Source organism: Hylobates moloch, unplaced genomic scaffold, assembly GCF_009828535.3.
Source record: "Hylobates moloch isolate HMO894 unplaced genomic scaffold, HMol_V3 SCAFFOLD_5, whole genome shotgun sequence".
NCBI classification, from domain to species: Eukaryota; Metazoa; Chordata; class Mammalia; order Primates; family Hylobatidae; genus Hylobates; species Hylobates moloch.
In genome coordinates this window covers 83,426,925-83,452,691 of record NW_026652280.1, presented here as the reverse complement: position 1 = coordinate 83,452,691, position 25,767 = coordinate 83,426,925, and the positions used below count along the sequence as shown (strand labels likewise).

Here is a 25,767-nt window from a genome sequence, read left to right as displayed (position 1 = left end):
GCCTGTAGTCCCAGCTACTCGGGAGGCTGAGGCAGGAGAATGGCGTGAACCCGGGAGGCGGAGCTTGCAGTGAGCCGAGATCGCGCCACTGCACTCCAGCCTGGGGCACAGAGCAAGACTCCGTCTCAAAAAAAAAAAAAAAGACACACACATTAAAGACAGCTCCGAGGTGCCATTAAACATCCATTAAACTGGCAAAAAATAAATCTAAAAGGTAAAACTCAACTCTAGTTGGCAACTGCAGCAGAGAACACAGCACAGGTCACAGGTGGCTCAGAGGCAACAGCCCTCACACCTGGCTCCCTGTCCCTGCCCTGAATTGTTCCATGTGGGAACTGCGCCACACTGGTCGGCTTCATCAAAGATAGATTTGCCAAATTGGCATACAATTCACATGTCATAAAATTCACTCTCTAAAAGCGTACATGTCAGCACAGTCTCAGAATTTCCTGAGACCAATAAAACCACCAGAGCCCTTTGACCCAGCACTCCAGCGTTTGGGAATAAGCCCTGTAGAAGGAGCCCAAGAGGAAACAAAAATAGAAGTGTGTCCGAAGCTGGAAGCTGCCCCAGCCAAACACTGGAAACACCCAGCTCTCCACCAAGATAACCCACGCGAGCTGCAGCTTGCGGGCAATATCCCATCTCCATCCTCACCACTGCTCAGCCCAGACCTCCCTCATCTTCCTGGCCTGCACACCTTAGCAGTGGCTGTTCCCACCCCTGGAACACCCTTCCCACCTGGTGCCTGCAGGGCCCATGCACGGCATATTCACTGCTGTATCCCCAGAGCCTAGCACAGTGCCTGGTGCAGAGATGATTTTCAGCAAAGAGCCACCGAAGGGAAGATACCTACATGACTGTGAGGAGACACAGGCGAGCAAGCGGAACCTCTGAACACCTGATCGGGCCACTCATAATGACATGATAATTGCAATGCTCAGAGGAGAGAAGCAGCTTCTTTTGGTGAGAAGTCACTGAGATTAAAGATCTGTCTTAGGGTCAGGCATAGTGTCTCATGCCTGTAATCCCAGCACTTTGGGAGGCCAAGGCAGGAGGATCACTTGAGGTCAGGAGTTCAAGTCAGCCTGGCCAACATGGCGAAACCCCATCTCTACTAAAAATACAAAAAATTTGGCCAGGTGTGGTGGCTCATGCCTGTAATCCCAGCACTTTGGGAGGCTGAGGTGGGTGGATCACAAGGTCAGGAGATCGAGACCATCCTGGCTAACATGGTGAAACCCCGTCTCTACTAAAAATACAAAAAATTAGCCGGGCACAGTGGTGGGCGCCTGTAGTCCCAGCTACTCGGGAGGCTGAGGCAGGAAAATGGCATGAACCCGGGAGGCAGAGCTTGCAGTGAGCCGAGATCGCGCCACTGCACTCCAGCCTGGGCGACAGAGTGAGACTCTGTCTCAAAAAAAAAAAAAAGCCGGGCGCGGTGGCTCACGCTTGTAATCCCAGCACTTTGGGAGGCCGAGGCGGGCGGATCACGAGGTCAGGAGATCGAGACCACGGTGAAACCCCGTCTCTACCAAAAATACAAAAAATTAGCCGGGCGTGGTGGCGGGCGCCTGTAGTCCCAGCTACTCGGAGAGGCTGAGGCAGGAGAATGGCGTGAACCCGGGAGGCGGAGGTTGCAGTGAGCCGAGATCGCGCCACTGCACTCCAGCCTGGGCGACAGAGCAAGACTCCGTCTCAAAAAAAAAAAAAAATTAGCTGGGCGTGGTGGCGGGCACCTGTAATCCCAGGTACTTGAGAGACTGAGGCAGGAGAATCACTTGAACCCGGGAGGAGGAGGTTGCAGTGAGCTGAGATTGTGCCACTGCACTCCAGCCTGGGTGACAGAGAGAGACTTCGTCTCAAAAAAAAAAAAGACAAAACAAAGATCTGTCTTAGGACCAGGACTAGTGTCTCATGCCTGTAATCCCAGCACTTTGGGAAGCCAAGGCAGGAGGATCACTTGAGCAGAGGAGTTTGAGACCAGACCGGGAAACATATAGAGACTTTGTCTCTACCAAAAAAAATCAAAAATTATCTGAGCATGGTGGTTCATGCCTGTAGTCCCAGTTACTAGGGAGACTGAGGCAGGAAGATCACTTGAACCCAGGAGGTAGAGGCCGGTGGTGAGCCATGATCGCACCACTGCACTCCAGCCTGGGTGACGGAGTGAGACCCTATCTCAAAAAAAAAAAAAAAAGGGCCAGGCGCAGTGGCTCACGCCTGTAATCCCAGCACTTTGGGAGGCCAAGGCGGGCGGATCACGAGGTCAGGAGATTGAGACAATCCTGGCTGACACGGTGAAGCCCTGTCTCTACTAAAAATACAAAAAATTAGCCAGGCCTGGTGGCAGGCGCCTGTAGTCCCAGCTACTCGGGAGGCTGAGGCAGGAGAATGGCATGAACCCGGGAGGCGGAGCTTGCAGTGAGCCAAGATCACGCCACAGCAGGACTCCGTATCAAAAAAAAAAAAAAAAAAAAAAAGATCCGCCTTTGCCTTAGTGGTGATGGTTGCGCAACTCAGTGAATATATTAAAAACCACTGACTTGTATACTTTAAAAAAAAAAAAATAGAGACAAGGTCTCATTATATTTCCTAGACTGGTCTCAAACTCCTGGACTCAAGTAAGCATCCCCTCTTGCCCTCACAAAGTGCTGGGATTACAGGCATGAGCCACCATGCCTAGCCTTTGTACAATTTTACAGGCTGAATTTTATGATATGTGAATTGTATGTCAATTTGGCAAATCTATCTTTGATGAAGCCAAACCGTGTGGCTCAGTTCCCACAGAAACTAATTCAGGAAAGGGACAGGGAACCAGGAAAGAGGGCTGTTGTCCTCAGCAGTGAAACTGACTTGGGGCCCTGAAGGTTAGAGTGATTTGGGCAGGGGCATCCCAGTGGGGAACTTTGGTAGATGCTGAAGAAGGAAGAGATTGGAGGACCCACAACTGGGAATCAGGGTGACTTTGGTAACCAAGGTTGCAGGAAATGGGTGGGGACAGAGGCTTGGAGAGAAGTCACTGGGGAGATGAGGGGACCGCACATGGATCTGGGCCGGCTTCGTATTAACGATGCCCTTCCAAGGCTGACGGGAAAGGCAGGGAAGTGAGCATCTCCTGGGAGGCATGGAGCCTTCAAAGGTCCCTCTTCTCAGAGGTGATCCCCGTGTGGCCACACTGCTTGCTGTCCACCCAATATCCTTTCTCTCTCTCTTCGTGACTAACAAAACCCATAACTTTTAATTTAGACACATGGCACCCTGGAATGAAGTTGATACTTCTCAGCTTCCCTTGCAGCTAGTATGACCATGTGACTAAGTTCTATCCAGTGAGATGTAAGTGGAAGGGATATATGGCAGCTTCCAGAAAAAGCTTCTTGAGAGACAGCTGGCATGGGCCTTTTATCTTCTGTTCTTCATTTCCTCCTTCCTGCAGGCTGGGCGATGAATGTGATGGCTGGAACTCAAGCAGCCACAGTGGATCGTAAGGTAAAGACATGTGTTTAAAATGGCAGAGCAGCAAGACAGAAGGAATAATCACGCAGCTAGCATACTAACTCATCCTCTCTAGTGCATACCTGTGAGCTAAGCCTTTGTTTTTTTGTTGTTGTTGTGTTGTGTTGTTTTGTTTTGAGACGCAGTTTTGCTCTTGTTGCCCAGGCAATGGCACAATCTCGGCTCACTGCAACCTCCACCTCCCAGGTTCAAGCGATTCTCCTGCCTCAGCCTCCTGAGTAGCTGGGATTACAAGCATGCACCACCACGCCCTGCTAATTTTGTATTTTTAGTAGAGACAGGGTTTCTCCATGTTGGTCAGGCTGGTCTCGAACTCGGGACCTCAGGTGATCCGCCCACCTCTGCCTCCCAAAGTGCTGGGATTACAGGCGTGAGCTACCATGTCTGGCCTTCACTTCTTTATTCCTTCCCAAAACGTGTTGAGTATTATCTGTGTTCCCCACCCTGAGCAGGGCTTCTTACCTGTGTTACATAAAAAGACATGATTCCCAACTCCAGGAGTGAGAGTTGATGATACAAATATGATCACATGGCAGGCCAATGTGCATGCTCGTTAACACCAAGAATCTGTGCCTTCACATAGATGTTACCTGAACTTCTCCAGAAGTTATACCTGTGCACACATGCACTCTGTACTGTCACTTCTCAATGCCTGTGTTACCAAACCCCAACCACGCCGAGTAGAGTGTGTCCCTTTGGGGCCAGCAGCCTCCAGTGCCCCTGATCACAGCACCTTCATGGCTGCAGCCCAAGCCTGATCTAGGCCAGGAACACCAGGACCCCTCCAACCTTTTCTTTGTCTCAGAAACCCAGACTTGACTCTCTTAGGGCCTACTGAAAACTCCCCCCGATAGGCCGGGCACGGTGGCTGACGCCTATAATCCCAGCACTTTGTGAGGCCGAGGCAGGCAGATCATGAGGCCAGGAGTTCGAGACCAGCCTGGCCAACATAATGAAACCCCATCTCTACTAAAAAATACAAAAATTAGCCGGGCATGCTGGCGCGTGCCTGTAGTCCCAGCTACTCAGGAGGCTGAGGCACGAGAATCTCTTGAAGCTGGGAAGTGGAGGTTGTGGTGAGCTGAGATCTCGCCACTGCACTCCAGCCTGGGCAACACACCGAGACTCTGTCTCAAAAGAAAGGAAAAAAAAGAAAACTCCCCCGGTAATGTCTTCCCAGCTCCTTTACCTGTGAGGCTTCAAGCACCAGACAATGTATGGAGAACCCCTAGGGTCTGCAGACAACAGGTAATAAGCAGGGTCATTATCCCCATGCTACTGATGAGGAAACTGAGACTCGGAGAGGCACAGTCACAGGAATCATGAATGACAGGACTGGGATTTGACCTGTCTTAACTCTCAGCTGCTTCCCTACAGACAAACAGGCTGCATGGTAGAGAATGGAGATTTTTATCTTCTTTTTTCTTTTCTTTTTTTTTTTTTGAGACAGGGTCTCATTCTGTTGCCCAGGATGGAGTGCAATGGCGTGATCTCGGCTCACTGTAACCTCTGCCTCCCAGGTTCAAGTAATTCTCCTGTCTCAGCCTCCCTAGTAGCTGGGACTACAGGCATGGCGCCACCATGCTTGACTAATTTTGTATTTTTAGTAGAGACGGGGTTTCACCATGTTGGCCAGGCTGGTCTCTAACTCCTGACCTCAGGTGATCTGCCCACCTCAGCCTCCCAAAGTGCTGGGATTACAGGCGTGAGCCACCATGCCTGGCCTGATTTTTATCTTTCAAATAACCTTTTATTGAGCTTTTTTTTTTTTTTTTTTTTGAGGCAGGGTCTTGCTCTATTACCCAGGCTGGAGTGCAGTGGTGTAATCACAGCTCACTGCAGTCTTGGCCTCCTGGGCTCAAGTGATTTTCCCAACTCAGCCTCTGAAGTAGCTAGAACTATAGGCACGTGCCACCACACCCACCTAATTATTTTATTTTTTTGGTAGAGACAGGGTGTCACTAATTTATTTTTATTTATCTGGGTTTTTTTTTGTTTTTTTTTTTTGTTTTTTTTGAGACAGAATTTGGCTCTTGTTGCCCAGGCTGGAGTGCAGTGGTGGATCTTGGCTCACCAAAACCTCCGCCTCCCAGGTTCAAGTGATTCTTCTGCCTCAGCCTCCCGAGTAGCTGGGATTACAGGCATGAGCCACCACGCCTGGCTAATTTTGTATTTTTAGTAGAGACGGGGTTTCTCCATGTTGGTCAGGCTGGTCTTGAACTCCCGACCTCAGGTGATCCGCCCACCTCAGCCTCCCAAAGTGCTGGGATTATAGGTGTGAGCCATCACACCTGGCCTATTTTTATTTTTTTAGAGACAAGGTCTCGCTCTGTCACCCAGGCTGGAAGGTGGTGACACGATTATAACTCACTACAGTGTCCAACTCCTGGTGTCAAGCGATCCTCCTGCCTCAGCCTCCTGAGTAGCTAGGACCACAGGCATGTGCTACGACAACTTATTTATTTATTTATTTATTTATTTATTTTGTAGGGACAGTGTCTTGCTATGTTGTCCAAGCTGGTCTCAAACTGGCCTGAAGCAATGCTTCCACCTCAGCTGCCAGAGGAACTGGGATAACAGGCCTGAGCCACTGCAGCCAGCCAGTTTGTTATTTTTATGTAAATTCTTAGTAAACAACTCAGGAACTCTCTTGTCCTTTTAAAATCCGTTTCAACTGCTGCTAATCGGAGTGTATATTCAGGGCAACTTGAATCTGTGCTCCTGGGATGCAATCCTCAAGCTTGGCCCAAATAAAGTCTCTGCTGATATTAATTTTGCCTAGGCTTCTTCCTTTTAGGTCAACACTCTTCAGGCTCACGTTGGGGTCTGTTCAGCTGCGTTTCAAAGGGACTCTAGACCCAGGAAGGCCCAGAACCACTGATGCTGAGTGACACCCTTGGCCTTCTGGGTCTGAGTTGCTATGGCCTTGGGCATGCTAGGACAGGCAAGTGAGTTTCACTGGGGCATGTGTTGGGTGGATGTTTTTCAGGTTCTTTTCTTTTTTTTTTCTTTTTCAGACAGAGTCTCCCAGGCTGAAGTGCAGTGTCGCGATCTCGGCTCACTGCAACCTCCGCCTCTCAGGTTCAAGCAATTCTCTTGCCTCAGCCTCCCTCCCCAGTAGCCGGGATTACAGACACGCGCCACCATGGCTGAGTAGTTTTTGTATTTTTAGTAGAGATGGGATTTCTCCATGTTGGCCAGGCTAGTCTCAAACTCCTGACCTAAAATGATCCACCCGTCTTGGCCTCCCAAAGTGCTGGGATTACAGGTGTAAGCCACCCCGCCCGGTCTGTTATGTTTTTTAACGTTGGTCTTTCGGCCACCAAGAGCCCAGGAAGGCCACACGCACAGCTCTGCCAGGTGCAGCCCAGGTGTCCAGGGCTCTCTGGTCCAGGACACCAACCATGGCCACGTCTGTCCTTATCTCCAGGCCTGAAGCCCCACCTGTCCACCCTGGAGACAGCTATGCAAGGTTCTCTTGCCCGGTGCTGTTTAATCCTGGGCCCTCCAGGGCCTGGAGCAGCTCCCAGGGCAAGTCCTCCCTGCCCCCACCCAAGGACGTCCTCACTCCAGCAAGCTCAGCCACATGCTCAGCAGTCAGGGCCACTGAGGCCACGGCCCCGCCGCCACCCACACCAGGCTGTCCTAGAGGGCCACCCCAGCCCTGGAAGCCCCCTCAACCCTTCCTAGAGGCCCAGCCAGTGGCAACGGACCTTGGAGGGGACAGTTCCTCTAGCGGCCTTGCTTGGCCTCAGCCAGCCCAGATAATAGCCCAGGAGCAGAGGAAACAGGCAGCAGAGTGACAGAGACGGAGCTGGGCTTCCCCGATAGCAGGGAGCTACTACCCGGGTAGCGCGGGGTGCACAGCCAGTGGGGTAGGCTGTTTGCCACCACCAGCCCCTATTTACTGATGGAGACACTCATTAGGTCACAGGTGCCCTGCAGGAAGCTCCACGTCGGTTTTCTCATTTGTATGATTACAGGATAAAGAGGTGGTATCCGAGAAAGAAAGGGGCTTTGTGCCATGCGTGTCCATGAAGGCAACACTGTACCCCCGAGTTTGGCAGGAGAGGAGAGGCAGGCAGGTTACCAGGGCAGCTGGAGGTGCAGTCAGCCTCCTTCCCTGCCCCGACCTGGGACCCCTGAAGGGGTGGCAGGTTGTGGGAGAGAACCACGGTGACAGAGGTTGGTGGGCAGCATGACTTGGGCAGGCTGAGCACCTGCAACCCTGGGCAGGGAGGCTGGCTCCCCTCCTACTGAGTGTCTGTTCTCACAGACATGACCACAAGCACCCAGTCCCTCCACCTTCAGCAAGCACCTCCCTGGATGCACCCTCCCTCCCAACACATCCCCACCTCCACCTCCTGGGCATTGCTCTCATCATGGGTCCTGCTCTCTGCTGCCCATCTGGTGCCTCTCCCAGCCTCCCAGCTTGGGGGCTGCACAAGGTAGCCCATGGCCAACATGCCTGTAGGGTGGAAAGCAAGCTGCTCACCAGCTTCAGAAATCCCACTGACCTCCAGGCATCCTCTCTTGTCCCCAACATTCCCCCCCTACTCCCGCTACCCACCTTGCTGTGGCAGCATGGGATTGTCCCACCCTCCACCCCTAGGGCTATGGGGCTCTCTCCACCTCCCACTTGAGGCACCACTCCCACTGCCTCAAGGGTCATTTGCTCTATGAGGCCCTGCCTTGACCTTCTCCCTGACCTCTCAAGAGTGTGGCCTGCCTGAGTCAGCAGTGGGGGCTGACCCCTGGGGACCACTAGGCAAGAAGTGCCCGGGAACCAGGTATTGATGTGGTTCATGGCAGGGCAACTCCACAGGGTGATGGAATCCGGACTCCCTGTAGGTGGCTGAGAGGCAGCAGCAGTCCACACCTCACCGATTCTTGTGAGGGCTGTTACCACACCTGGGGCAGGCAGGCAGGCAGCATCGCGCAGGGCACAGAGGCCCCCTAGACTTCACGCAGTGGGGCCTCACCATCACACACGTGGCTTCCCTGCGCCAAGGGGCAGAGGCCCAGGAGCAGGGCCTGCCGTGGCAATGGCCCCCATCCCCACACCCTGCTGGTGTCCCCACTCGAGGCCCCTCACACCCAGCCACCGCTGGTCAGGCCTCACCACCATCTTCTCCCCTCCCCAGCTCACTTAGACTCTTCCCCTAGGGAGCCCTCCTGGAATGAGCAAGTGCTGTGCCAGAGCCCCTCTCCCTGTCCATCAGATGGTCCTAAGGTGACCTGAGCTCTTCCTGAGATGAGGGTGTGCCCAGGAGGGGTTCAGTCTGAAAGGACAGTGGGGCTGGGCCCCGGCAGGAATGCTGGGAGCCAAGGTTCCCGCCAGGAGGTTTCCAGACTAAATGGCATCAGTCAGCACCCAGAGAGCAGGTACAAAGGCCACACTGTGCGCCACATGGCAACGGCCACACTGTGCACCACATGGCAACGGCTGGGCCTTGCCCTCTGTGCTGCCTCTGTGGGGAACGCTTCTTCCCTTCCTCTTCAGATTGCTGGCTCCTTCTCAGTGCTCAGTAACACCTGCCTCGAGGCCGGGCGCAGTGGCTCACACCTGTAATCCCAGCACTTTGGGAGGTGGAGGCGGGTGATCACCTGAGGTCAGAGTTCGAGACCAGCCTGGGTAACATGGTGAAACTCCGTCTCTACCAAAAATACAAAAACTTAGTTGGGCGTGGTGGCAGACACCTGTAATCCCATCTACTGGGGAGTCTGAGGCAGGAAAATCGCTTGAACCAGGGAGGTGGAGGTTGTGGTGAGCCAAGATCACGTCACTGCACTCCAGCCTAGGTGACAGAGTGAAACTCTGTCTCAAAAAAAAAAAAACAACAAAACACCTCCCTTGAAAGGCCCTCCCTAGCTCCCCCTTAATTAAGCCATGACCCCCTACATTCTCCCTCAGCCCATCTGCGCCCTCACCACTCTCACCCAGTCTGTGATGATGCCAGAATGCCTGGTGCTTAGCGAAACAGCCATTCATAACCAAGGAGATGGACACAAACCACAAGTGTTTATTGCAGAAATCTGGCCAACGTTCCAATTGCAGGGCCCTGGCACAGGGCTGGGCAGGTGAGATAGGGAGGGGTGGAGGAAGTGATCTGGCCCAGGGCCTCAGAGCTGTGAGATGATGTTGGGTGCCAGGCTGCAGGTGAGGCCTGTGCCATCTGGTTCCACATTCAGGGACTTCACTATGCCATCCTGTACCACCATGGAGAACCTGCCGGAAAGAGGGGCCCAGCCAGCTGCATCAGCCTGGGCTTGGAGGCTGGTCATGGAGACAGGCGGTGAAGAGCCAGGGGCCCAAGAGAACTCCAGAGAGGACTCTCCCCACACAGGACTCTCTACTTTTACCTCTTGAGACGTCGATTCCCAAAGATGGACACCAGCGAATCATCTAGTAATAAGTCTGTCTCCTAAGAAGAAACAGAGAAAAGTGTCAGAAATTCCTGAAGAGGCCAAGGGCCTCCACTGCTCCCCACACTGCCATGTCCCTGTGGCGGTCAGGGGAACACTCACCTTCCCAAAGGCCCCAGTGGGATCAGCCAGGAGCCGAACCTGCAGAGAAAGTAAAGGTTACAAGAAGAATATCCTACCTGGCCCTGACTCCCTGCAGGCCCAGCACCTCACCTTGCCTTCCACCTTGTGGGCTCGGCCCCACGCGCCAGTCACAAAGGCATCATTAACACTCAGACAGGCCACCACCTGGACTCCCTTGGCCTTCAGAGCCTCAGCCTGCTCCACAAACCCTGGCAGGTGGGTCTAGGGAAGGGGAAGAAAGGGTCGGCAAAGGGATAATTGCATCTGACCCCCAGCCCACCCTTCATCTCCAGGCCCTCCTCAGTGCTCTGCCTCAACACCTTTGATCAGACAATGAGAGCTGTCTAAACCATTCTATTTCCTTTTTGCCTTGGCCACTAGGAAGCTCAGAATGAAACCTAATGCCTTATGGTCCAGACATGAACTTTCCATGGGCAGAACTATGTCTTACTTATCTGAGATGCAAGCACCTTCCACAGGGCCTGTCATTTAGCAGGACCAACAGGGGTGCTGGATTTAATTGTAATATGCTTTTCTCCAACATTCCTGGTACTGTTCCCTTTTTGTAGTCTCTACTTGTTTTCTTTTTCTTTTTTTTTTAATTTTCAGACGGAGTCTCGCTCTTTCGCCCAGGCTGGAGTGCAGTGGCACGATCTCCACTCACTGCAACCTCCGCCTCCTGGGTTCAAGCAATTCTCTGCCTCAGCCTCCCCAGTAGCTGGGATTACAGGCGCCCACCACCATGCCCGGCTGATTTTTTTGCATTTTTAGTAGAGACAGGGTTTCACCATCTTGGCCAGGCTGGTTTTGAACTCCTGATCTCATGATCCACCCGCCTTGGCATCTCAAAGTGCTGGGATTACAGGCGTGAGCTACCGCGCCCAGCTCTACCCAGCTCTACTTGTTTTCTGATGGCACTGAAATGCTTCTTAGGAGTCCTATCAGGACTGTGGAGGGCTTAAGAGCAACAAAAAAGATCCCAGGTCCTGATCTTCAGAAGGGGAAGGGCCTCACCTTGGAACATCCAGGGGTGAAAGCCCCGGGAACTCCAAACAGCACACCCTTCTTGCCCTTGAACAGCTCTGCCAGGTTCACCTTGTTTCCTGGCTCGCCTTCAAACACCTCCACTGCTGGGATGGCATCTCCCACCTAGAGGGAACGACTCCAGGGTAAGGGGGGTGAGGGAGCCGGGGCAAACCAGAGGCAGGAAGGTGAACAGAGAGCCTGGCAGCTGCACCTGCAGGAGCTGAGGCTGAAACCCAGCAGGATACTCCAGCCCTGTCAGAGTTTCCAAGGGCCCTCCCTGCCCGCTCGCACCGGGTTACCCCATCTCCTCCAAGTTTCAAGGTGGCCCTGCTCCTCTTAAGGGGCCATTGATGACAACAGAGAAAGGGAGGGAAGGCTTCCCCAAGTGTCGCAAAGGGTTGCATAACATGCGGTCTAGGTTACAGGAAAGGAGTGGAGTAAAATGGGCAGGGGCTAGAGGGCTGTATTTGGGGGTGAGGAGGAGTCCCTGACAACACGGAGGGAGAGGATCTTGGCCAGGTCTGAGGGTCCCACCCTTAGGAGAAGGAAGAGGAAGGGCATCGGCAGGTGGAACGTTGAGGGAGGGTGTCCAGGCCCCTACACCCAGGAGGTGTAGAACAAAAGAAGGAATCTTTTGAAGGGGGAAGGATCCATCCCCAGAGTACTTGAGGGCTTCATGGGGCCAGAGTGGGTAGGGAGAGAGAGTCAGAGGTGAGGGAGTCTCTGAGGAGCTCAGAGGTTGGGAGCAGGATGAAGTAGAAAGGGAATGCGGTCTCACAGGGTTTGGGAGGAGAAAGGGGAAGGTCCACGGCCCTGGGGATGGTTCCAGGAGCTGAGTGAAAGACAAGGCAGAAAGGTGGGAATTCGCCATGGGAGGACGGGAGGTCGCGGAGTGGGATGGGGGGAGCCCCCGCGGGGGCGCTAAGGGACAGCTGTTTCAGAAGATAGAGGAAATAAGGCCGGGAGTGGTGTCTGACACCTGTAATCCTAGCACTTCGGGAGGCCGAGGCGGGTGGTTCACCTGAGGTCAGGAGTTCGAGACCAATCTGAACAGGGTGAAACCCCGTCTCTATTAAAAATACAATAGCCGGGCGTGGTGGCTCGCGCCTGTAGTCCCAGCTACTCAGGAGGCTGAGGCAGTAGAATCGCTTGAACCCAGGAGGCGGAGGCTGCAGTGAGCAGAGACTGCGACACTGCACTCCAGCCTGGGCGACACAGAAAGACTCCGTCTCAAAAAAAAAAAAAAAAAAACACACCACAATGCCTCGGGACTGTCCCGGGAGGTGAGGCCCCCACGATTGGCGAGAAGGGTGGGCAGCCACGAGGGCCTTCTGAAGGGATGATCCGGGCGGGCGGCGGGGAGGGGTCTGGCAGGCAGGAAATAAGGCGATACTCTCAGACCAGCGGGACGGGGGTTGCCATGGGGGTAGTAGGGGATGTCAGGCCCGGCCGGGCCAGCGGTCACCTTGATCGGGGCCATGGCTGCAGCGGCTCTGCTGAAACTGCGGACCCCGCCAGACGCCCACCCTCTTTCACTCCACCGTCTTGCTGCCGTTGCCGCTGCCGCTGCCACAGACTGACCGGCTGCCCCACCGACGAGTATATAGCCCGCTGAGCGTCTCAGGGTGCACACGCCGGCTAGTCCCATACCCACCCCACGACCACTTCCACTCCGCCCCCTGGCTGGGGCCACCGCAGCAGGCGGGGCACCGCTGGAGGCACAGCTGCGACACCCTGCGAAAGGCGGGCCTGGGCCGCCTCAGGCCACTGCGCAAGCGCGAGCGGCTAGGCGTAGAACAGGGCTTCCGGGACCCTCGCCTCATTGGGGGCCGAACAGCAGACGCAACTACAAATGGGGCAGAGCTTTCGGCACTGGAGCAGCTAATTTGCATATAGGAATGAGGTGCCGCTTGGCTTCCATGGGCCTAATTTACAGATAGGGCAGTATTTCTGCCCCTTAACCGAAAGCGGGGTAGAGAAGACCACGGTGTTAGGCGCCAGTGTAATAGTAAAATATGTTTATTTTGCATTCAACGAAAGCCTCTGCATTGCAGCTATTTTGCATATGATTTGCATATTACGAAGGAGTTGTGGCAAAAAAACAGCTGGGCGTGCGCCGTAGGAACCTCCTGCTGAGACGCTTCCGGTAACGGCGCGTGACCCGACAGGTCTTTCACCTATCTACCTCAGCTCCCACAAACACGAGAAGTTCTAGCAAGTTCGCCACTTCCGGTTCTCCTGGCCATCCAATAGCATCGAGCGGAGCATCCTCGGAAGTGACGCAGCGGATGACGACGTCTTTCCGGTTCCGGCCTGGCGAGCGCTTGTGCGGCGACATGAAACTGCTCACCCACAATCTGCTGAGCTCGCATGTGCGGGGGGTGGGGTCCCGTGGCTTCCCCCTGCGCCTCCAGGTACCCGCCGGCGGCAGTCTTCCCTTTTCTGGCGGAATGGTGGGCCGCGGTCCAGTGCTTACCTAACTAAATTCCTCCGCCCTGCAGGCCACCGAGGTCCGTATCTGCCCTGTGGAATTCAATCCCAACTTCGTGGCGCGTATGATACCTAAGGTGGAGTGGTCGGCGTTCCTGGAGGCGGCAGATAACGTGAGGATCCTTACCCCGCCCGAGCATATCCCGGGGAGTGCGGGGCGGGCACACCTCAGCCGGGCTGAGGCGGGAGTTCGGGATGCCTGGAGATAATTTCGGCGTCTTGCCCACAGTTGCGCCTGGTCCAGGTGCCTAAAGGGCCGGTTGAGGGATATGAGGAGAATGAAGAGTTTCTGAGGACCATGCACCACCTGCTGCTGGAGGTGAGAAGCGGCCCATCGCTTGCTTCCCGGGCCACCTGCCTCCCGCACTGAGGCTGCCAGTGCTCAGCTCTGTCCCTCCCCGCCCGCAGGTGGAAGTGATAGAGGGCACCCTGCAGTGCCCAGAATCTGGACGTATGTTCCCCATCAGCCGCGGGATCCCCAACATGCTGCTGAGTGAAGAGGAAACTGAGAGTTGATTGTGCCAGGCTCCAGTTTTTCTTGTTATGACTGTGTGTATTTTTGTTGATATATACCCTGTTTCCGAATTCTGCCGTGTGTATCCCCAACCCTTGACCCAATGACACCAAACACACAGTGTTCTTGAGCTCGATATTATATATTTTTTTCTCATTAAAGGTTCAAAACCAAAAGCGGTTTCTCTTTGCAGCAAATATACATTAAAATAGAGTCTCTGTACAGCCAAGGGCTCTGGGCCCTGACTTGCCCCATGTCCCTGTGCCTCCCTGGCCAAACCCAAAAATAAATATAGTGTTATTGCTCTGCAGGGCATAGAGGCAGTGCTCTCCTGCCCCCTGAGGAGGCTTGTTGGGAGCTGATGGGGAAGCCCTGGCCACCCCAGGGGTCCAGGGGCTGGAGTCTGCTTGGAGTTATTGCTTCAAGGGGGGGCACTAATGCCCAATGCAAATGATGAGAGGAGGAGCGAAGGGGGCATGGGCCTTTGCTCTCCAAGTCCCACTCTGCTCTGAAGAGGGGGTAGGATTAAGCAGCAGCAAAAGCATCACCCACAGGGAGACTGTGGCCTCCATCCCCTTCCCTCCCTGAGATAGGCTTCTGCCTCCCACACATCCCCTGCAGCCCCCTATGGCTTCCGCAAGGCCCCCTAAGCTCTGGGGGCACGTTATGGCTTGCAAGGGGCAGCACTGTGCCCAGAGCCTGGACACACGTTCCCAGCTTCTGACACCCCCTAGGAGGGGGAGGAGAGGGCGTGGGGCCTGCTCCCAGGGGCTGATGGCATTGCCCTGGCCCTGCCAGCAGGCTGTGGCACTGCCCAGACCCCAGCTCCGCCCCAGCCCTTGGGGCTGACCCCCATGCTAGGCAGGTCCTGCCAGAACCCCCACCAGTCCCACCCCTTGCCTTAGTCCATCATGGCCTCGAGCATCTCCAAGAACAGCTTGTGCATGGGCACCTTGCCCTCCAGCTTCACCCCATAGAAATGGGCCAGCACTTTGCCCGCTGTCTGGCGGAGGAGCGGTAGTGTGAGCAGCAGCCTGCCCGCCCGCCGCCGCTCAGCACCCCCTCCGGGGCCGGCCCGGCCGGCTTCGTACTCCAGCAGGGCCTCGTGCAGAGCTTCTCGCAGCTGCTCCACAGCCTCGGCATCTTCGATGTGCACAGAGTCTGCAAGAGAGGGGCGTGGTGTTGGCCTGGGCTATCTCTGGCAAGGGCACTCCCCACATCTTGAGCACTGCGGGATGGGGTCTAAGGAGGAGCCAAACGAGGATTTGTTGATTGGCTGACTGAGAGGCACCACTCACTGCTGCGGCTCGTGGGCCAGGACCCCACCCTTTCTCCCTCAACTGTGGCCACCTTATACCCTCCCCACCTTCCCTCCCACTAAACTTGACTTTTCTGCATTAGCATGGCACTAGGCCTCAAAATCCTGTGTGCAGTTTGGAGCCTGCACTTGGCTTGCTTTTTGACTTTGAGCAAGTCATTGTTCTTCCCTAAGCCTGTTTTCCTTATCTGCAAAATGGGACTGTGCCACGGTCACTGAGTTAAAAACCTGAAGACCTTATGGAGACAGCTGTCAGTGCCTGCCCCAGACTCACCTGAATTGGCAAGGGCCAGGGCCTTCAGTAGAACATACTCCTCTCGCTCCAGCCGCAGGGCCTGCAGCCGCCGCACTAGTTGCAGCAGGGCAGCCCCAAGTTCCCCCAGGCCAGCTGCCCGTGCCCCCTCTTCATCCAGGACTAAGTCCTCAGCGAAGGCCAGCTCATCCTGCAGTGGCAGTGAGCGCTGAGCCACACCCAGCACCAGCACCTCCATCCACACGCTCTGCAGTACTGACATCTGGTCAGACAGCGACAGCGATGAGAAGCCTAGGAGGCAGCGGGGAGCGGGCCTGGCTAAGCAAGCGCACCAGAGCCGGGCCCGTTCAGGGCAGCCCTGGGTCACCTGGGCCCTTTACCTGGGATGCTCTTGGCCCAGCTGATGGTGACCACGATCTCTCGGTCAAAGAGGTCACAGAGGGTAGCCACGGCTGGGAGGTGCCCATCAGGGCCCGCGGGGTCAGGCATGGCATAGAGCTTCTCAGGCTCAACCACCAGCAGATGAGACACCAGTGCATTCACTGGGGCTGCGGTGACAATTAGAGGACAAGAGTCAGGAGCACTCGAATCTGTCGGGCCTCAGGGGTCAAGCATCTTCCCACAGTCGCTCCCTCTGTGGCCTTCCTCAGTAGCAGCTGGCCAGCGACTTCCCTCCAGGGAAGAGCGCTAACTCTTTCCCAGGGAAAGCCCATGTGTTTGTGGACAGGCTGTGAGTGTTGGAAAATCGTCCCTGTTCCCAGTCCTACTACTTTTCCTGATGCAGGAAAAGGCAGTTTCACATGTTTTGGGGAAATGAGTGAGTGAAGAGACGAAGGGGAAATACAGGTCCCAGTGCCCAAGGTAACTATGATGCCACACATAGGCCTCCCGTTTCCTAGCCCCAGGGACCCACAGTGCTCTCACCTGTCTTCCGGGGGCCTCCAGCGACTGCCAGGGGCCCAGCAGGGAAGGTGCCCGGGAAGGGCAGTGGGTCCACCTCTGGCCGCCGCTTGTACTTCTGCCGCCCACCCCGGACGCGGTCCAGGCGCACTCCTTGAATTGTAGGGCAGATAGGACTGTGACTGTGGTGCTGTGGGCAGGGTGGGGCTTGCTCTCCAGAGCTGTCCTCCCCGAGTCCACTCACCAGAACTCCCAGGCCTCACCCCCACCTGGCCCGGGTCCCCGACTCCCCCAGCCCTCACCCAGCCCCTGCCCAGCGCTCACCCTCCTTGAGCATGCCCACCCGCAGGCACTTGGTGAAGCGGCAGGCCTGGCAGGCCTTGCGTCTCCGCTTGGTGATCTCACACTCGTTGGAGGCTGGACAGCTGTACTCGATGCTCCCTGCCAGGAAGAGGCAGGGCTCCAGTGGCGGCCTCCCAGGGCCGGGAGGGGACCCAGCTGACAGGAGAGCCCTGACTCTCCCCGGGCAAGCACAGGTCTGGGGGTACGGGGAGGAAAGGGAGAGCAGGCGGCCATGAGCAGGCAGGGAGGGGAGTGGCTGCTGGGTGGGGGAGCCCTGCCTGGATGAGGGAGGAGCTGGACCAGGCAGCGGGGCTGCATCTCGGCCCCGAGCCCCATCTCTGGACCACACTGCCCTCATCTGCTGACATCAAGGGCCACAAGGACCTCTGCATTGCTAAATCCAGTGGTCAATTCTCAGTCCTCATGTTACTTGGCCTAAAAGGAGGATCTAAGGCTGCTGATCACTTCCTGCTCCTAGAAACACTTAAACACTGTCTTCTTTTGCTTCTAGGACACCATACACTCTGGTTTTCCTCCCACCGCGCCAGCCACTTTGTGGTTTCTGTGCATCTTCCCAAGCTCTTCCATCCAGACTGCCAGGGCTGTCCTTGGAGCTCATCTCCAATCCCATGGCGATCTTCCCCAGCCATGGGGCGCTCACGTTTCTACCTCTAGCCTGTACTTGCTGTGAGCTCCAGACCCATCTCTCCAGCTGCCTCCTCGACATCCTGCATGTCTAGAAGGCATCTCGGACCAAACACAGCCTACGTGGACTCCATGTGTTCACTTGCCCAAGAAGAAACCTAGGCAGAATCTCTGGTTCCTCTCACACCCCACATCCAAGCCACCAACACATTATGGTGGGCTTTACCTCCTCCAAGGTCCAGAATCCACCTCCTGCCCCTGGCAACTACTTCCACCCTTGACCCGATAGTCACTGTCACCTCACCCCTCGCTGGCCTCCTGCTCTGTCCCTGCTTGCTCCAGTCTGTTCTCGACACAGCAGCCAAGAGGGTCCTATTAAGCCTCCATTACATCCTGTACCTCCTCTTCTCAAAACCCTCTGCGGATTTCCCTTCTCTGAGTCCAAGCCAATGCGAACCCACGTCCTCCCAGGCCTATGCCCCTGCTTCTTGCCTCCTTTTGACCTATGCTCCTTGCTCTTGCCTCCTCCATGTTCCTCAAACAGGCCCTGCCTGGAGCTCTGGTCCTGAAGTCCACACAGGCTCCCTCACCTCCCTCTGCTCACTGTCACCTTGGAGGTCTTCCCTGGCCACCCTGTGACAATGCCAGATCCCTTCACAAAGTCCTCCTAGCCTCTGAGCCCTGCTTCTGGTTTCTCTCCAGCCCTCAGCACCACAGAACACGCTGCATATGCACTCACCTATCTCGTTTATTATGCCTCCCCCTTCAGTGGCAGCTCCACCGGGGCAGGAACTGGCCCCAGCACTAGCAACGAGGCCTGGCACATGGTGGGTGCTGGCGGCCCTCCCGGCCTCACAGGGCCCCGCAAGGACCAAATGACACAGCTAGACAGCAGGCCGCAGCACGTTTCTCCTCGCAGTGCATTTTCTCCTACCCCCTACTTGGGCTTCTGCACTCAACTCAAGACACCATGGCCGGGCGCAGTGGCTCACGCCTGTAATCCCAGCACTTTGGGAGACCGAGATGGGTGGATCATCTGAGGTCAGGAGTTCGAGAACAGCCTGGCCAACATGGTAAAACCCCGTCTCTACTAAAAGTACAAAAATTAGCTGGGCGTGGTGGCAGGCGCCTGTAGTCCCAGCTACTCAGGAGGCTGAGGCAGGAGAACCACTTGAACCGGGGAGGCAGAGATTGCAGTGAGCCGAGATTGTGCCACTGCACTCCAGCCTGGGTGACACAGCAAGACTCCATCTCAAAAAAAAAAAAAAAAAATTAACTGGGCATGGTGGTGCATGTCTGTAATCCCAGCTGCTCGGGAGGCTGAGGCAGGAGAATCGCTTGAACCCGGGAGGCAGAGGCTGCAGTGAACCGAGATCATGCCATTGCACTCCAGCCTGGGCAACCAGAGCGAAACTCTGTATCAAAAAAAAAAAAAAAAAAAGGCCGGGCGCAGTGGCTCATGCCTATAATCTCAGCACTTTGGGAGGCCGAGGCAGGCAGATCACGAGGTCAGGAGTTCGAGACCAGCCTGACCAACACGGTGAAACCCGGTCTCTACTAAAAATACAAAAATTAGCTGGGCATGCGCCTGTACTCCCAGCTACTCAGGAGGCTAAGGCAGGAGAATCGCTTGAACCTGGGAGGCAGAGGTTGCAGTGAGCTGAGATCATGCCACTACACTCCAGCCTGGCGACAGAGTGAGACTCCGTCTAAAAAAAAAAAGAGGCCGGGAGCGTAATCCCAGCACTTTGGGAGGCCGAGGTGGGCGGATCACGAGGTCAGGAGTTCGAGACCATCCTGGCTAACACGGTGAAACCCCGTCTCTACTAAAAATACAAAAAAATTAGCTGGGTGTGGTGGTGGGCACCTGTAGTCCCAGCTACTTGGGAGGCTGAGGCAGCAGAATGGCGTGAACCCGGGAGGCGGAGCTTGCACTGAGCCGAGATCGCGCCACTGGACTCCAGCCTGAGCGACAGAGCAAGACTCCATCTCAAAAAAAAAAAAAAAAAGACCAGCCCTCTGGAGCCTCAGAACCAGCACCTCCCCTTCCTGCACAGACCACGGCTGTAATAAGACAAGTCTGTGCAACTCACTGTTGCCCAGCCCTCCCCTCTGCCAGGATGTAAACTGTTTGAGGGCAGAAACAGCCCTGCTTCAGCCCCAGCTATGTCCCCAAGGCCTAGAACACTGGCCAGGACAGCAAAGAACAGGTCTGTGCCGAGCAGGGACTCTGGCTACCACATACCTTTATGACCTTGGGCAAGTCCCATACCTAACCCCTCGAACCCTCAGTTTCCCAGCTGTAAAAGTGCCCCACAGAGTTGGGTTGTGAGAATTAAAGGGGATAATATGGGCAAAACATCTAGCATGGTTCATGACACCTAAGTGCTCAATATATAATTCCTATTCACAGCCAGCACACAATAAATATTTGTCAATAGTCAACATACAGTGAGGGGCCCCAGGGTAGGTAGGAGACACCTGCACCCTGGCCGGCTGGCTCACTGGTCTTCAGAGCGGGAAGGGTGCACAAAGTTTTAGATTAGTGGATTTTGGCCAAGTTAAAACTTGCTGGATTGGCTGGGCGCAGGGGCACACACCTGTAATCCCAGCACTTTGGAAGCCTGAGAAGGGCAGATCACCTGAGGTCAGGAGTTTGAGACCAGCCTGGCCAACATGGTGAAACCCCATCCCTACTAAAAACACAAAAATTAGCCGGGCATGGTGGCAGACGCCTGTAATCCCAGCTACTTGGGAGGCTGAGGCAGGCGAATGGTTGAACCCGGGAGGCAGAGGTTGCAGTGAGCCACGACTGCAGGCCATTGCACTCCAGCCTGGACAACAAGAGCAAAACTCCATCTCAAAAAAAAAAAAAACTTGGCCGGGAGCAGTGGCTCACGCCTGTAATCCCAGCACTTTGGGAGGCCAAGGCGGGTGGATCTTGAGGTCAGGAGATCAAGACCATCTTGGCTAACACAGTGAAACCCCGTCTCTATTAAAAATACAAAAAATTAGCCAGGCGTGGTGGCAGGCGCCTGTAGTCCCAGCTACTGGGGAGGCTGAGGCAGGAGAATGGCGTGAACTCAGGAGGCGGAGCTTGCAGTGAGCCGAGATCGCGCCACTGCACTCCAGCCTGGGCGACCGCGCGAGACTGTCTCAAAAAAAAAAAAAAAAAAAAACTTGCTGGAATGTCACAATCAGTCATTCGGCGTCTGTCCAAAGTTCGGTGTTATTAGTAATAAGCAGAGGAAGCAGTATAACATTGAAGAGCTCAGCTCTGGACCTATACTGAACCAAGTTCAAATCTTGGTTCTGCCATTTCCTAGTTGTGAGACTTCAACAAAGTTTCAAATGCCTCTCTTAGTCTCAGTTATAAGAGTACTGACACCTTATAGGGTTGCTATGGAGACTAACTGAGATCATAAAAGAACACAGTGCCTAGCACAAGGTAAGCACTCAAGATTTTTTTTTTTTTTTTTTTTTTTTTTTGAGACAGACTCTCACTCTGTCACCCAGGCTGGGAGTGCAGTGGCACGATCTTGGCTCACTCCAACCTCCACCTCCTGGGTTCCAGCAATTCTCCTGCCTCAGCCTCCTGAGTAGCTGGACTACAGGCACCCACCACCACACCTGGCTAATTTTTGTATTTTTAGTAGAGACAGGGTTTCACCATGTTGGCCAGGCTGGTCTCGAACTCCTGACCTTGTTATCCTCCCATCTCAGCCTCCGAAAGTGCTGAGATTACAGGCGTGAGCCACCACACCTGGCCTTTTTTTTTTTTTTTTTAATTATACGTGTTATAGCCCCCAAAGTAACCAACGGTTACATAAAAGCAGAAATAACAGAAATAATAGGCCCTTCCCAGGCAATGCTTAATGTCAGCATCTTGCTCATTCCCCCGAATTCTGATAAGCTTTCCTGAGTGAGAAAAAAATCAGTGACTTTTAAGAGCAGAGATCCGTGTAAGTCCTTTTTTTTTTTTGAGATGAGAGTGTCTCATTCTATTGCCCAGCACAGAGTGCTGTGGCATGATCTCTGCCTCCCAGGTTCAAGTGATTCTCCTGCCTCAGCCTCCCAAGTAGCTGGGATTACAGGCACTCACCACCATGCCCCGCTAATTTTTGTATTTTTAGTAGAGACGGGGTTTTACCATGTTGGCCAGGCTGGTCTCCAACTCCTGACCTCGTGATCCACCGGCCTCGGCCTCCCAAAGTGCTGGGATTACAGGCCATGAGCCACCAAGCCCAGCGTTTTTTGTTTTTTTTTTTAGATGGAGTTTCACTTTTGTTGCTCAGGCTAGAGTGTAATGGCGGATCTGGGCTCATTGCAACCTCTGCCTCCCGGGTTCAAGCAATTCTCCTGTCTCAGCCTCCTGAGTAACTGAGATGACAGGCGCATGCCACCATGCTCGGCTAATCTTTGTATTTTTAGTAGAGACGGGATTTCATCACATTGGTCAGGCTGGTCTCAAACTCCTGACCTCAGGTGATCTGTCCGCCTCGGCCTCCCAAAGTGCTGGGATTACAGGCATAAGCCACCACACCCGGCCTTTTTTTTTTTTTTTTTTTTGAGACGGAGTCTCACTCTGTCACCCAGGCTGGAGTGCAGTGGCGTGATCTCAGCTCACTGCAACCTCCGCCTCCTGGGTTCATGCCATTCTCCTGCCTCAGCCTCCCGAGTAGCTGGGATTACAGGTGCCCGCCACCACGCCCGGCTAATTTTTTTATATTTTTAGTAGAGACGGTGTTTCACCGTGTTAGCCAGGATGGTCTCGATCTCCTGACCTCATGATCCACCCGCCTCGGCCTCCCAAAGTGCTGAGATTACAGGCATGAGCCACAGCGCCCGGCCTTTTTTTTTTTTTTTTTTTAAGTAGAGCCCAATACAGCAATATTGGTGCCACAACCTTTCCCACTAATTTTCAGCTTCTGGAAGATGGGGATCACCACCTCCTGACCTCAGGTGATCCGCCCACCTTGGCCTCCCAAAGTGCTGGGATTACAGGTGTGAGCGACCGTGTCCAGCCTTGCCTGTTAGTCTTTTTAAAGTTGGGTGCTAAACTATGATGTAGCCCCTCTCAAGTACTGATAAAAATCTGCCATGTTTTGGGAGGCCGAGGCAGATGGATCATTTGAGGTCAGGAGTTCGAGACCAGCCTGGCCAACATGGTGAAACGTCGTCTCTACTAAAAATACAAAAATTAGCTGGGCGTGGTGGTGCACACCTGTAGTCCCGGCTACTCAGGAGGCTGAGGCAGGAGAATCTCTTGAAGCCAGGGGCGGAGGTTGTAGTGAGCAGAGATTGCACCACCGCACTCTAGCCTGAACAACAGAGTGAGACTCTGTCTCAAAAAAAAAAAAAAATTTATAATTTGCCTTGTGTTGGTGCTACTTTGGGAAAATTAAGAAAAAGGGGACATGTTCTATGCTGGGGAGAGGTCAGAAGCGGCCAGAAACAAGAACAAAGCTTAGGAACAGACAGAGGCTGCCTTGGACTCTTTCAGAGCCACTGTAGAAGGTGCTGGGCCTAGAGTACCCAGGTGGTACCCTGAGCTCACTCATATCCACTGCAATGCATCAGCACACTTGGTGCTTTTACCATACTTCTCAGGGAAAAGGTGTCTCTGGGAGGTAGAGGGACTGGAAACACCAGATTGTTAGCCTCAAGTGGTGCCACGGCCATCTGGGGGCCTACTGCACCCAGCAGTGTACCCAGAGGGTGCAGGGCAAAGGACAGGGGAGTGGGCTGGGGGCTCACCCTGGATGGTCCTCTTGAAGAAGGCTTTGCAGGCCTCACAGGATGCCACACCATAGTGGTAGCCGGAGGCCACATCCCCACAGACCAGGCAGAGGCGCTTGGGCAGGGAGCTGAGCACCAGCTTCCCACCGCCCTGCTCGCCAGGCCCAGCCCCCTCCCCATCCTCCTCTTCCTTGTGGCCTGGGAGGCAGCGGGTGGGAGCTGGACCAGGGGCCAGGGCCACGGGAGGCTCGGTCTCCGTCTCCGAGGAACCCTTTGGACTGTCAGGGCTGGCCGGCTCTGCCTTGATGCAGAGAGGCTCAATGCCCACCACCTGGCTGGACATGGCGCTGGTCACCTGCAGGGAGAGACCCGTAGGTTTGCAGGGAGGCACTGGGATGGGGGATGGGAGACACTCTGCCACACCGGTTGCCCAACCTCGGGCCTAGGGCCACGCTTCCAAGCCCAGCAAGGGGGGAGGAAGGGGGGCAGAGTCCAAGGAAGGACTGCCCAGGAACACTGCCCCCTCCTCGCTGTTGCCATGGAAACAGAGTCTTCAGGGCCAGTAACTGACAGCAGGTCTCCCCCTTGGGAACCTGGGGGAGGCTAAGAAAGCCCCTACTCCCACCCAGGCCAGGGAGCAGGGTAACCGTAGCCCCAGGCAACCTTCAACCCCACCTGGAATCCCTAGCCAGGAGCAGGATACTTCCCAGTTTTCTCCAGATGTTGCGGGGACCTCTGAGACCCTGCCCTCATCTGGGTATTCTGCACTGGAGAGCAGACCCAAGGCCAGTGGACGTGCTCACACCGAGTTCACACACTCCACTCACCGGGGTGCTCAGGAACCCCACAAGCCCACGCAGGCTCGCTCTCTGCTGGGGGCTTTCACACTCGCACCGGCCTTCCCAAACCCGTGCTCACTCCTGCGCACACTTGTGCTCACACACTTTTCCTGGAGCGCACACCCCATCCGCGAACTCAGTCAAGGCTCATAATCACACACAGTCTCACTAGGTCTCCCCACATCCACACGCACAGGCACGGACTCATGAAAACACCTACAGAGCTTTTCACACCTGACACGCGGCTGCCCTCCTGCCCCAGCATGCCGATCCCAGGCACACGGCGGGCGCCGCTCCACCTCCTCGCGACCAGCCTGCAGGTCCACTCTTATACTCCCGCTGTCGCAGAGGCCGCCACCTCCCGGGGCGCTGCGTCCCGCCCCAACCTGCGCACACCTTTGGGAAGTTGCCTAAAGTTGCTACGCCTCCCCCTCCCCGCCCGCGGGAGACCTCTACCAGGTTATCAGGAAGTAAGTGGGGAGAGGCAAGGAGGAGGAAGTTCTCCCCTGCCGGTGCGATGACCTTTGACCCAGAGAGGAGGGTGGCCCCACGCCCCTTCGAGCGCCCCCACGTGGTCTTCAGAGCCCCTTCCCAGACATAGAGCCCTCCCCGTCTTGCACGCCGGCCAGCCCCAGGGACTTCGGCAAGTGCGGGATTGAACCCTGCCCCGGGGCGGGCTGGATCGGAGGCCCAACCCTGACCCAGGTCAGGACCCGCAGCCAGAGCCAGATCCTGCCCCAGGCCAGCCCACCAGGACTCGGACGCCGGATCCCGCCTGAACCCTGACCAGTCCGACCCTCGACTGGGTCCAAACCGTGGCCCGGACTGGCCCCAGAGTCGGACCCCGCCTGCAGCCCGCCCCGCCCGCCTCCCTGCCGCGCTCGCACATGGCCCCCGCGCCCCGCCCGCCCACCCCCGCGGCAGCGCTCCCCTCCGCCCCCGGACCTGGGGCTCCGGCAGCGCGGTCGGGCAGGCATGGGGACCGAGCGGCCCGGAGTGCCAGAGTGAGCCGGGGGCCGCGGGCGGCCCCTCCTCCGCCGCCTCCTCGGGCCGCGCCGCCCCACCGCGCCGCGTCCCCTCACTCGGCGGCGCCGCCGGCTGCTTGTAGGACACAAAAGGACATCGCGGCCGCTTCCTACTCCGCTTCCTCCAGCTGACAGCGGGGGTGGGGCCGGCCGTGCGCATGCAAAGCAGGGGGCGGGGCCCGGGGGTCCTATGCTAATCAGACCAGCGGGGCGGGCGGCGCCTGCGCACCCGGACGAGTCGGGGCGGAGCCGGCAGCGCCGCGGGCGGGCCTTCGCGCAGGTCCCGCCCCGCAGCCCGCCGAGCCACTGCGGCGCACATGCGTACGCGGCCCCTGGGGGGGCGGGGCCGGAGACGCGGAGGGCGGGGGCAATAGAGCCGTGAGCAAGTGGGGCCAGAAGCGCTCTTTCGTAACAGAAGAGGCGGGGCGCGCTGCGCGCCAGAGGAGCGGGCGAGGCGGTGCAGGCTGCAGTCGCGGAGCCAAGAGGCCACTTACATATGAAAACGCAAGGGCGGGACGAGTGGAGAGGCTGGACCTGCTACCTATGCTTGAGGGGCGGAGCCTAGCGCGCCGTCGCGAGGAGGGAGGTGCTGCCCCGTTCCCCCTACCCTC

At 55.8% G+C, this 25,767-nt stretch overlaps 3 protein-coding genes across 6 annotated transcripts; 1 reads left to right on the top strand and 2 right to left on the bottom strand.

Annotated features, from left to right (window-relative positions):
• Positions 1–9,519: 9,519 nt before the first annotated feature.
• On the bottom strand, positions 9,520–12,869 carry PRDX5 (peroxiredoxin 5). Of its 2 annotated transcripts, XM_032153260.2 has the most exons (6): positions 12,557–12,868; positions 11,080–11,214; positions 10,156–10,287; positions 10,045–10,083; positions 9,880–9,941; positions 9,520–9,745 (listed from the first exon to the last, which is right to left on the bottom strand). In XM_032153260.2, the coding sequence occupies exons 1-6, from the start codon at positions 12,737–12,739 to the stop codon at positions 9,640–9,642; spliced, it is 657 nt and encodes a 218-aa protein (XP_032009151.1). In that variant the 5' UTR covers positions 12,740–12,868; the 3' UTR covers positions 9,520–9,639. The 2 variants fall into 2 exon arrangements, with proteins under 2 accessions (XP_032009151.1, XP_032009152.1); XM_032153261.2 differs by lacking the exon at positions 11,080–11,214 and having other exon boundaries at positions 12,557–12,869.
• Positions 12,870–13,184: 315 nt separating this feature from the next.
• TRMT112 (tRNA methyltransferase activator subunit 11-2) lies at positions 13,185–14,271 on the top strand. The gene is made up of 4 exons (XM_032153262.2): positions 13,185–13,505; positions 13,593–13,694; positions 13,811–13,900; positions 13,990–14,271. The coding sequence occupies exons 1-4, from the start codon at positions 13,380–13,382 to the stop codon at positions 14,095–14,097; spliced, it is 426 nt and encodes a 141-aa protein (XP_032009153.1). The 5' UTR covers positions 13,185–13,379; the 3' UTR covers positions 14,098–14,271.
• A 68-nt stretch (positions 14,272–14,339) lies between these two features.
• On the bottom strand, positions 14,340–25,329 carry ESRRA (estrogen related receptor alpha). Of its 3 annotated transcripts, none has more exons than XM_032153258.2 (8): positions 25,077–25,329; positions 24,366–24,527; positions 23,311–23,647; positions 16,891–17,007; positions 16,591–16,719; positions 16,047–16,214; positions 15,688–15,957; positions 14,340–15,256 (listed from the first exon to the last, which is right to left on the bottom strand). In XM_032153258.2, the coding sequence occupies exons 1-8, from the start codon at positions 25,314–25,316 to the stop codon at positions 14,997–14,999; spliced, it is 1,683 nt and encodes a 560-aa protein (XP_032009149.1). In that variant the 5' UTR covers positions 25,317–25,329; the 3' UTR covers positions 14,340–14,996. The 3 variants fall into 3 exon arrangements, with proteins under 3 accessions (XP_032009149.1, XP_058294850.1, XP_032009150.1); XM_058438867.1 differs by having other exon boundaries at positions 24,366–24,517; positions 25,077–25,170; XM_032153259.2 differs by lacking the exon at positions 24,366–24,527.
• Positions 25,330–25,767: the final 438 nt, after the last annotated feature.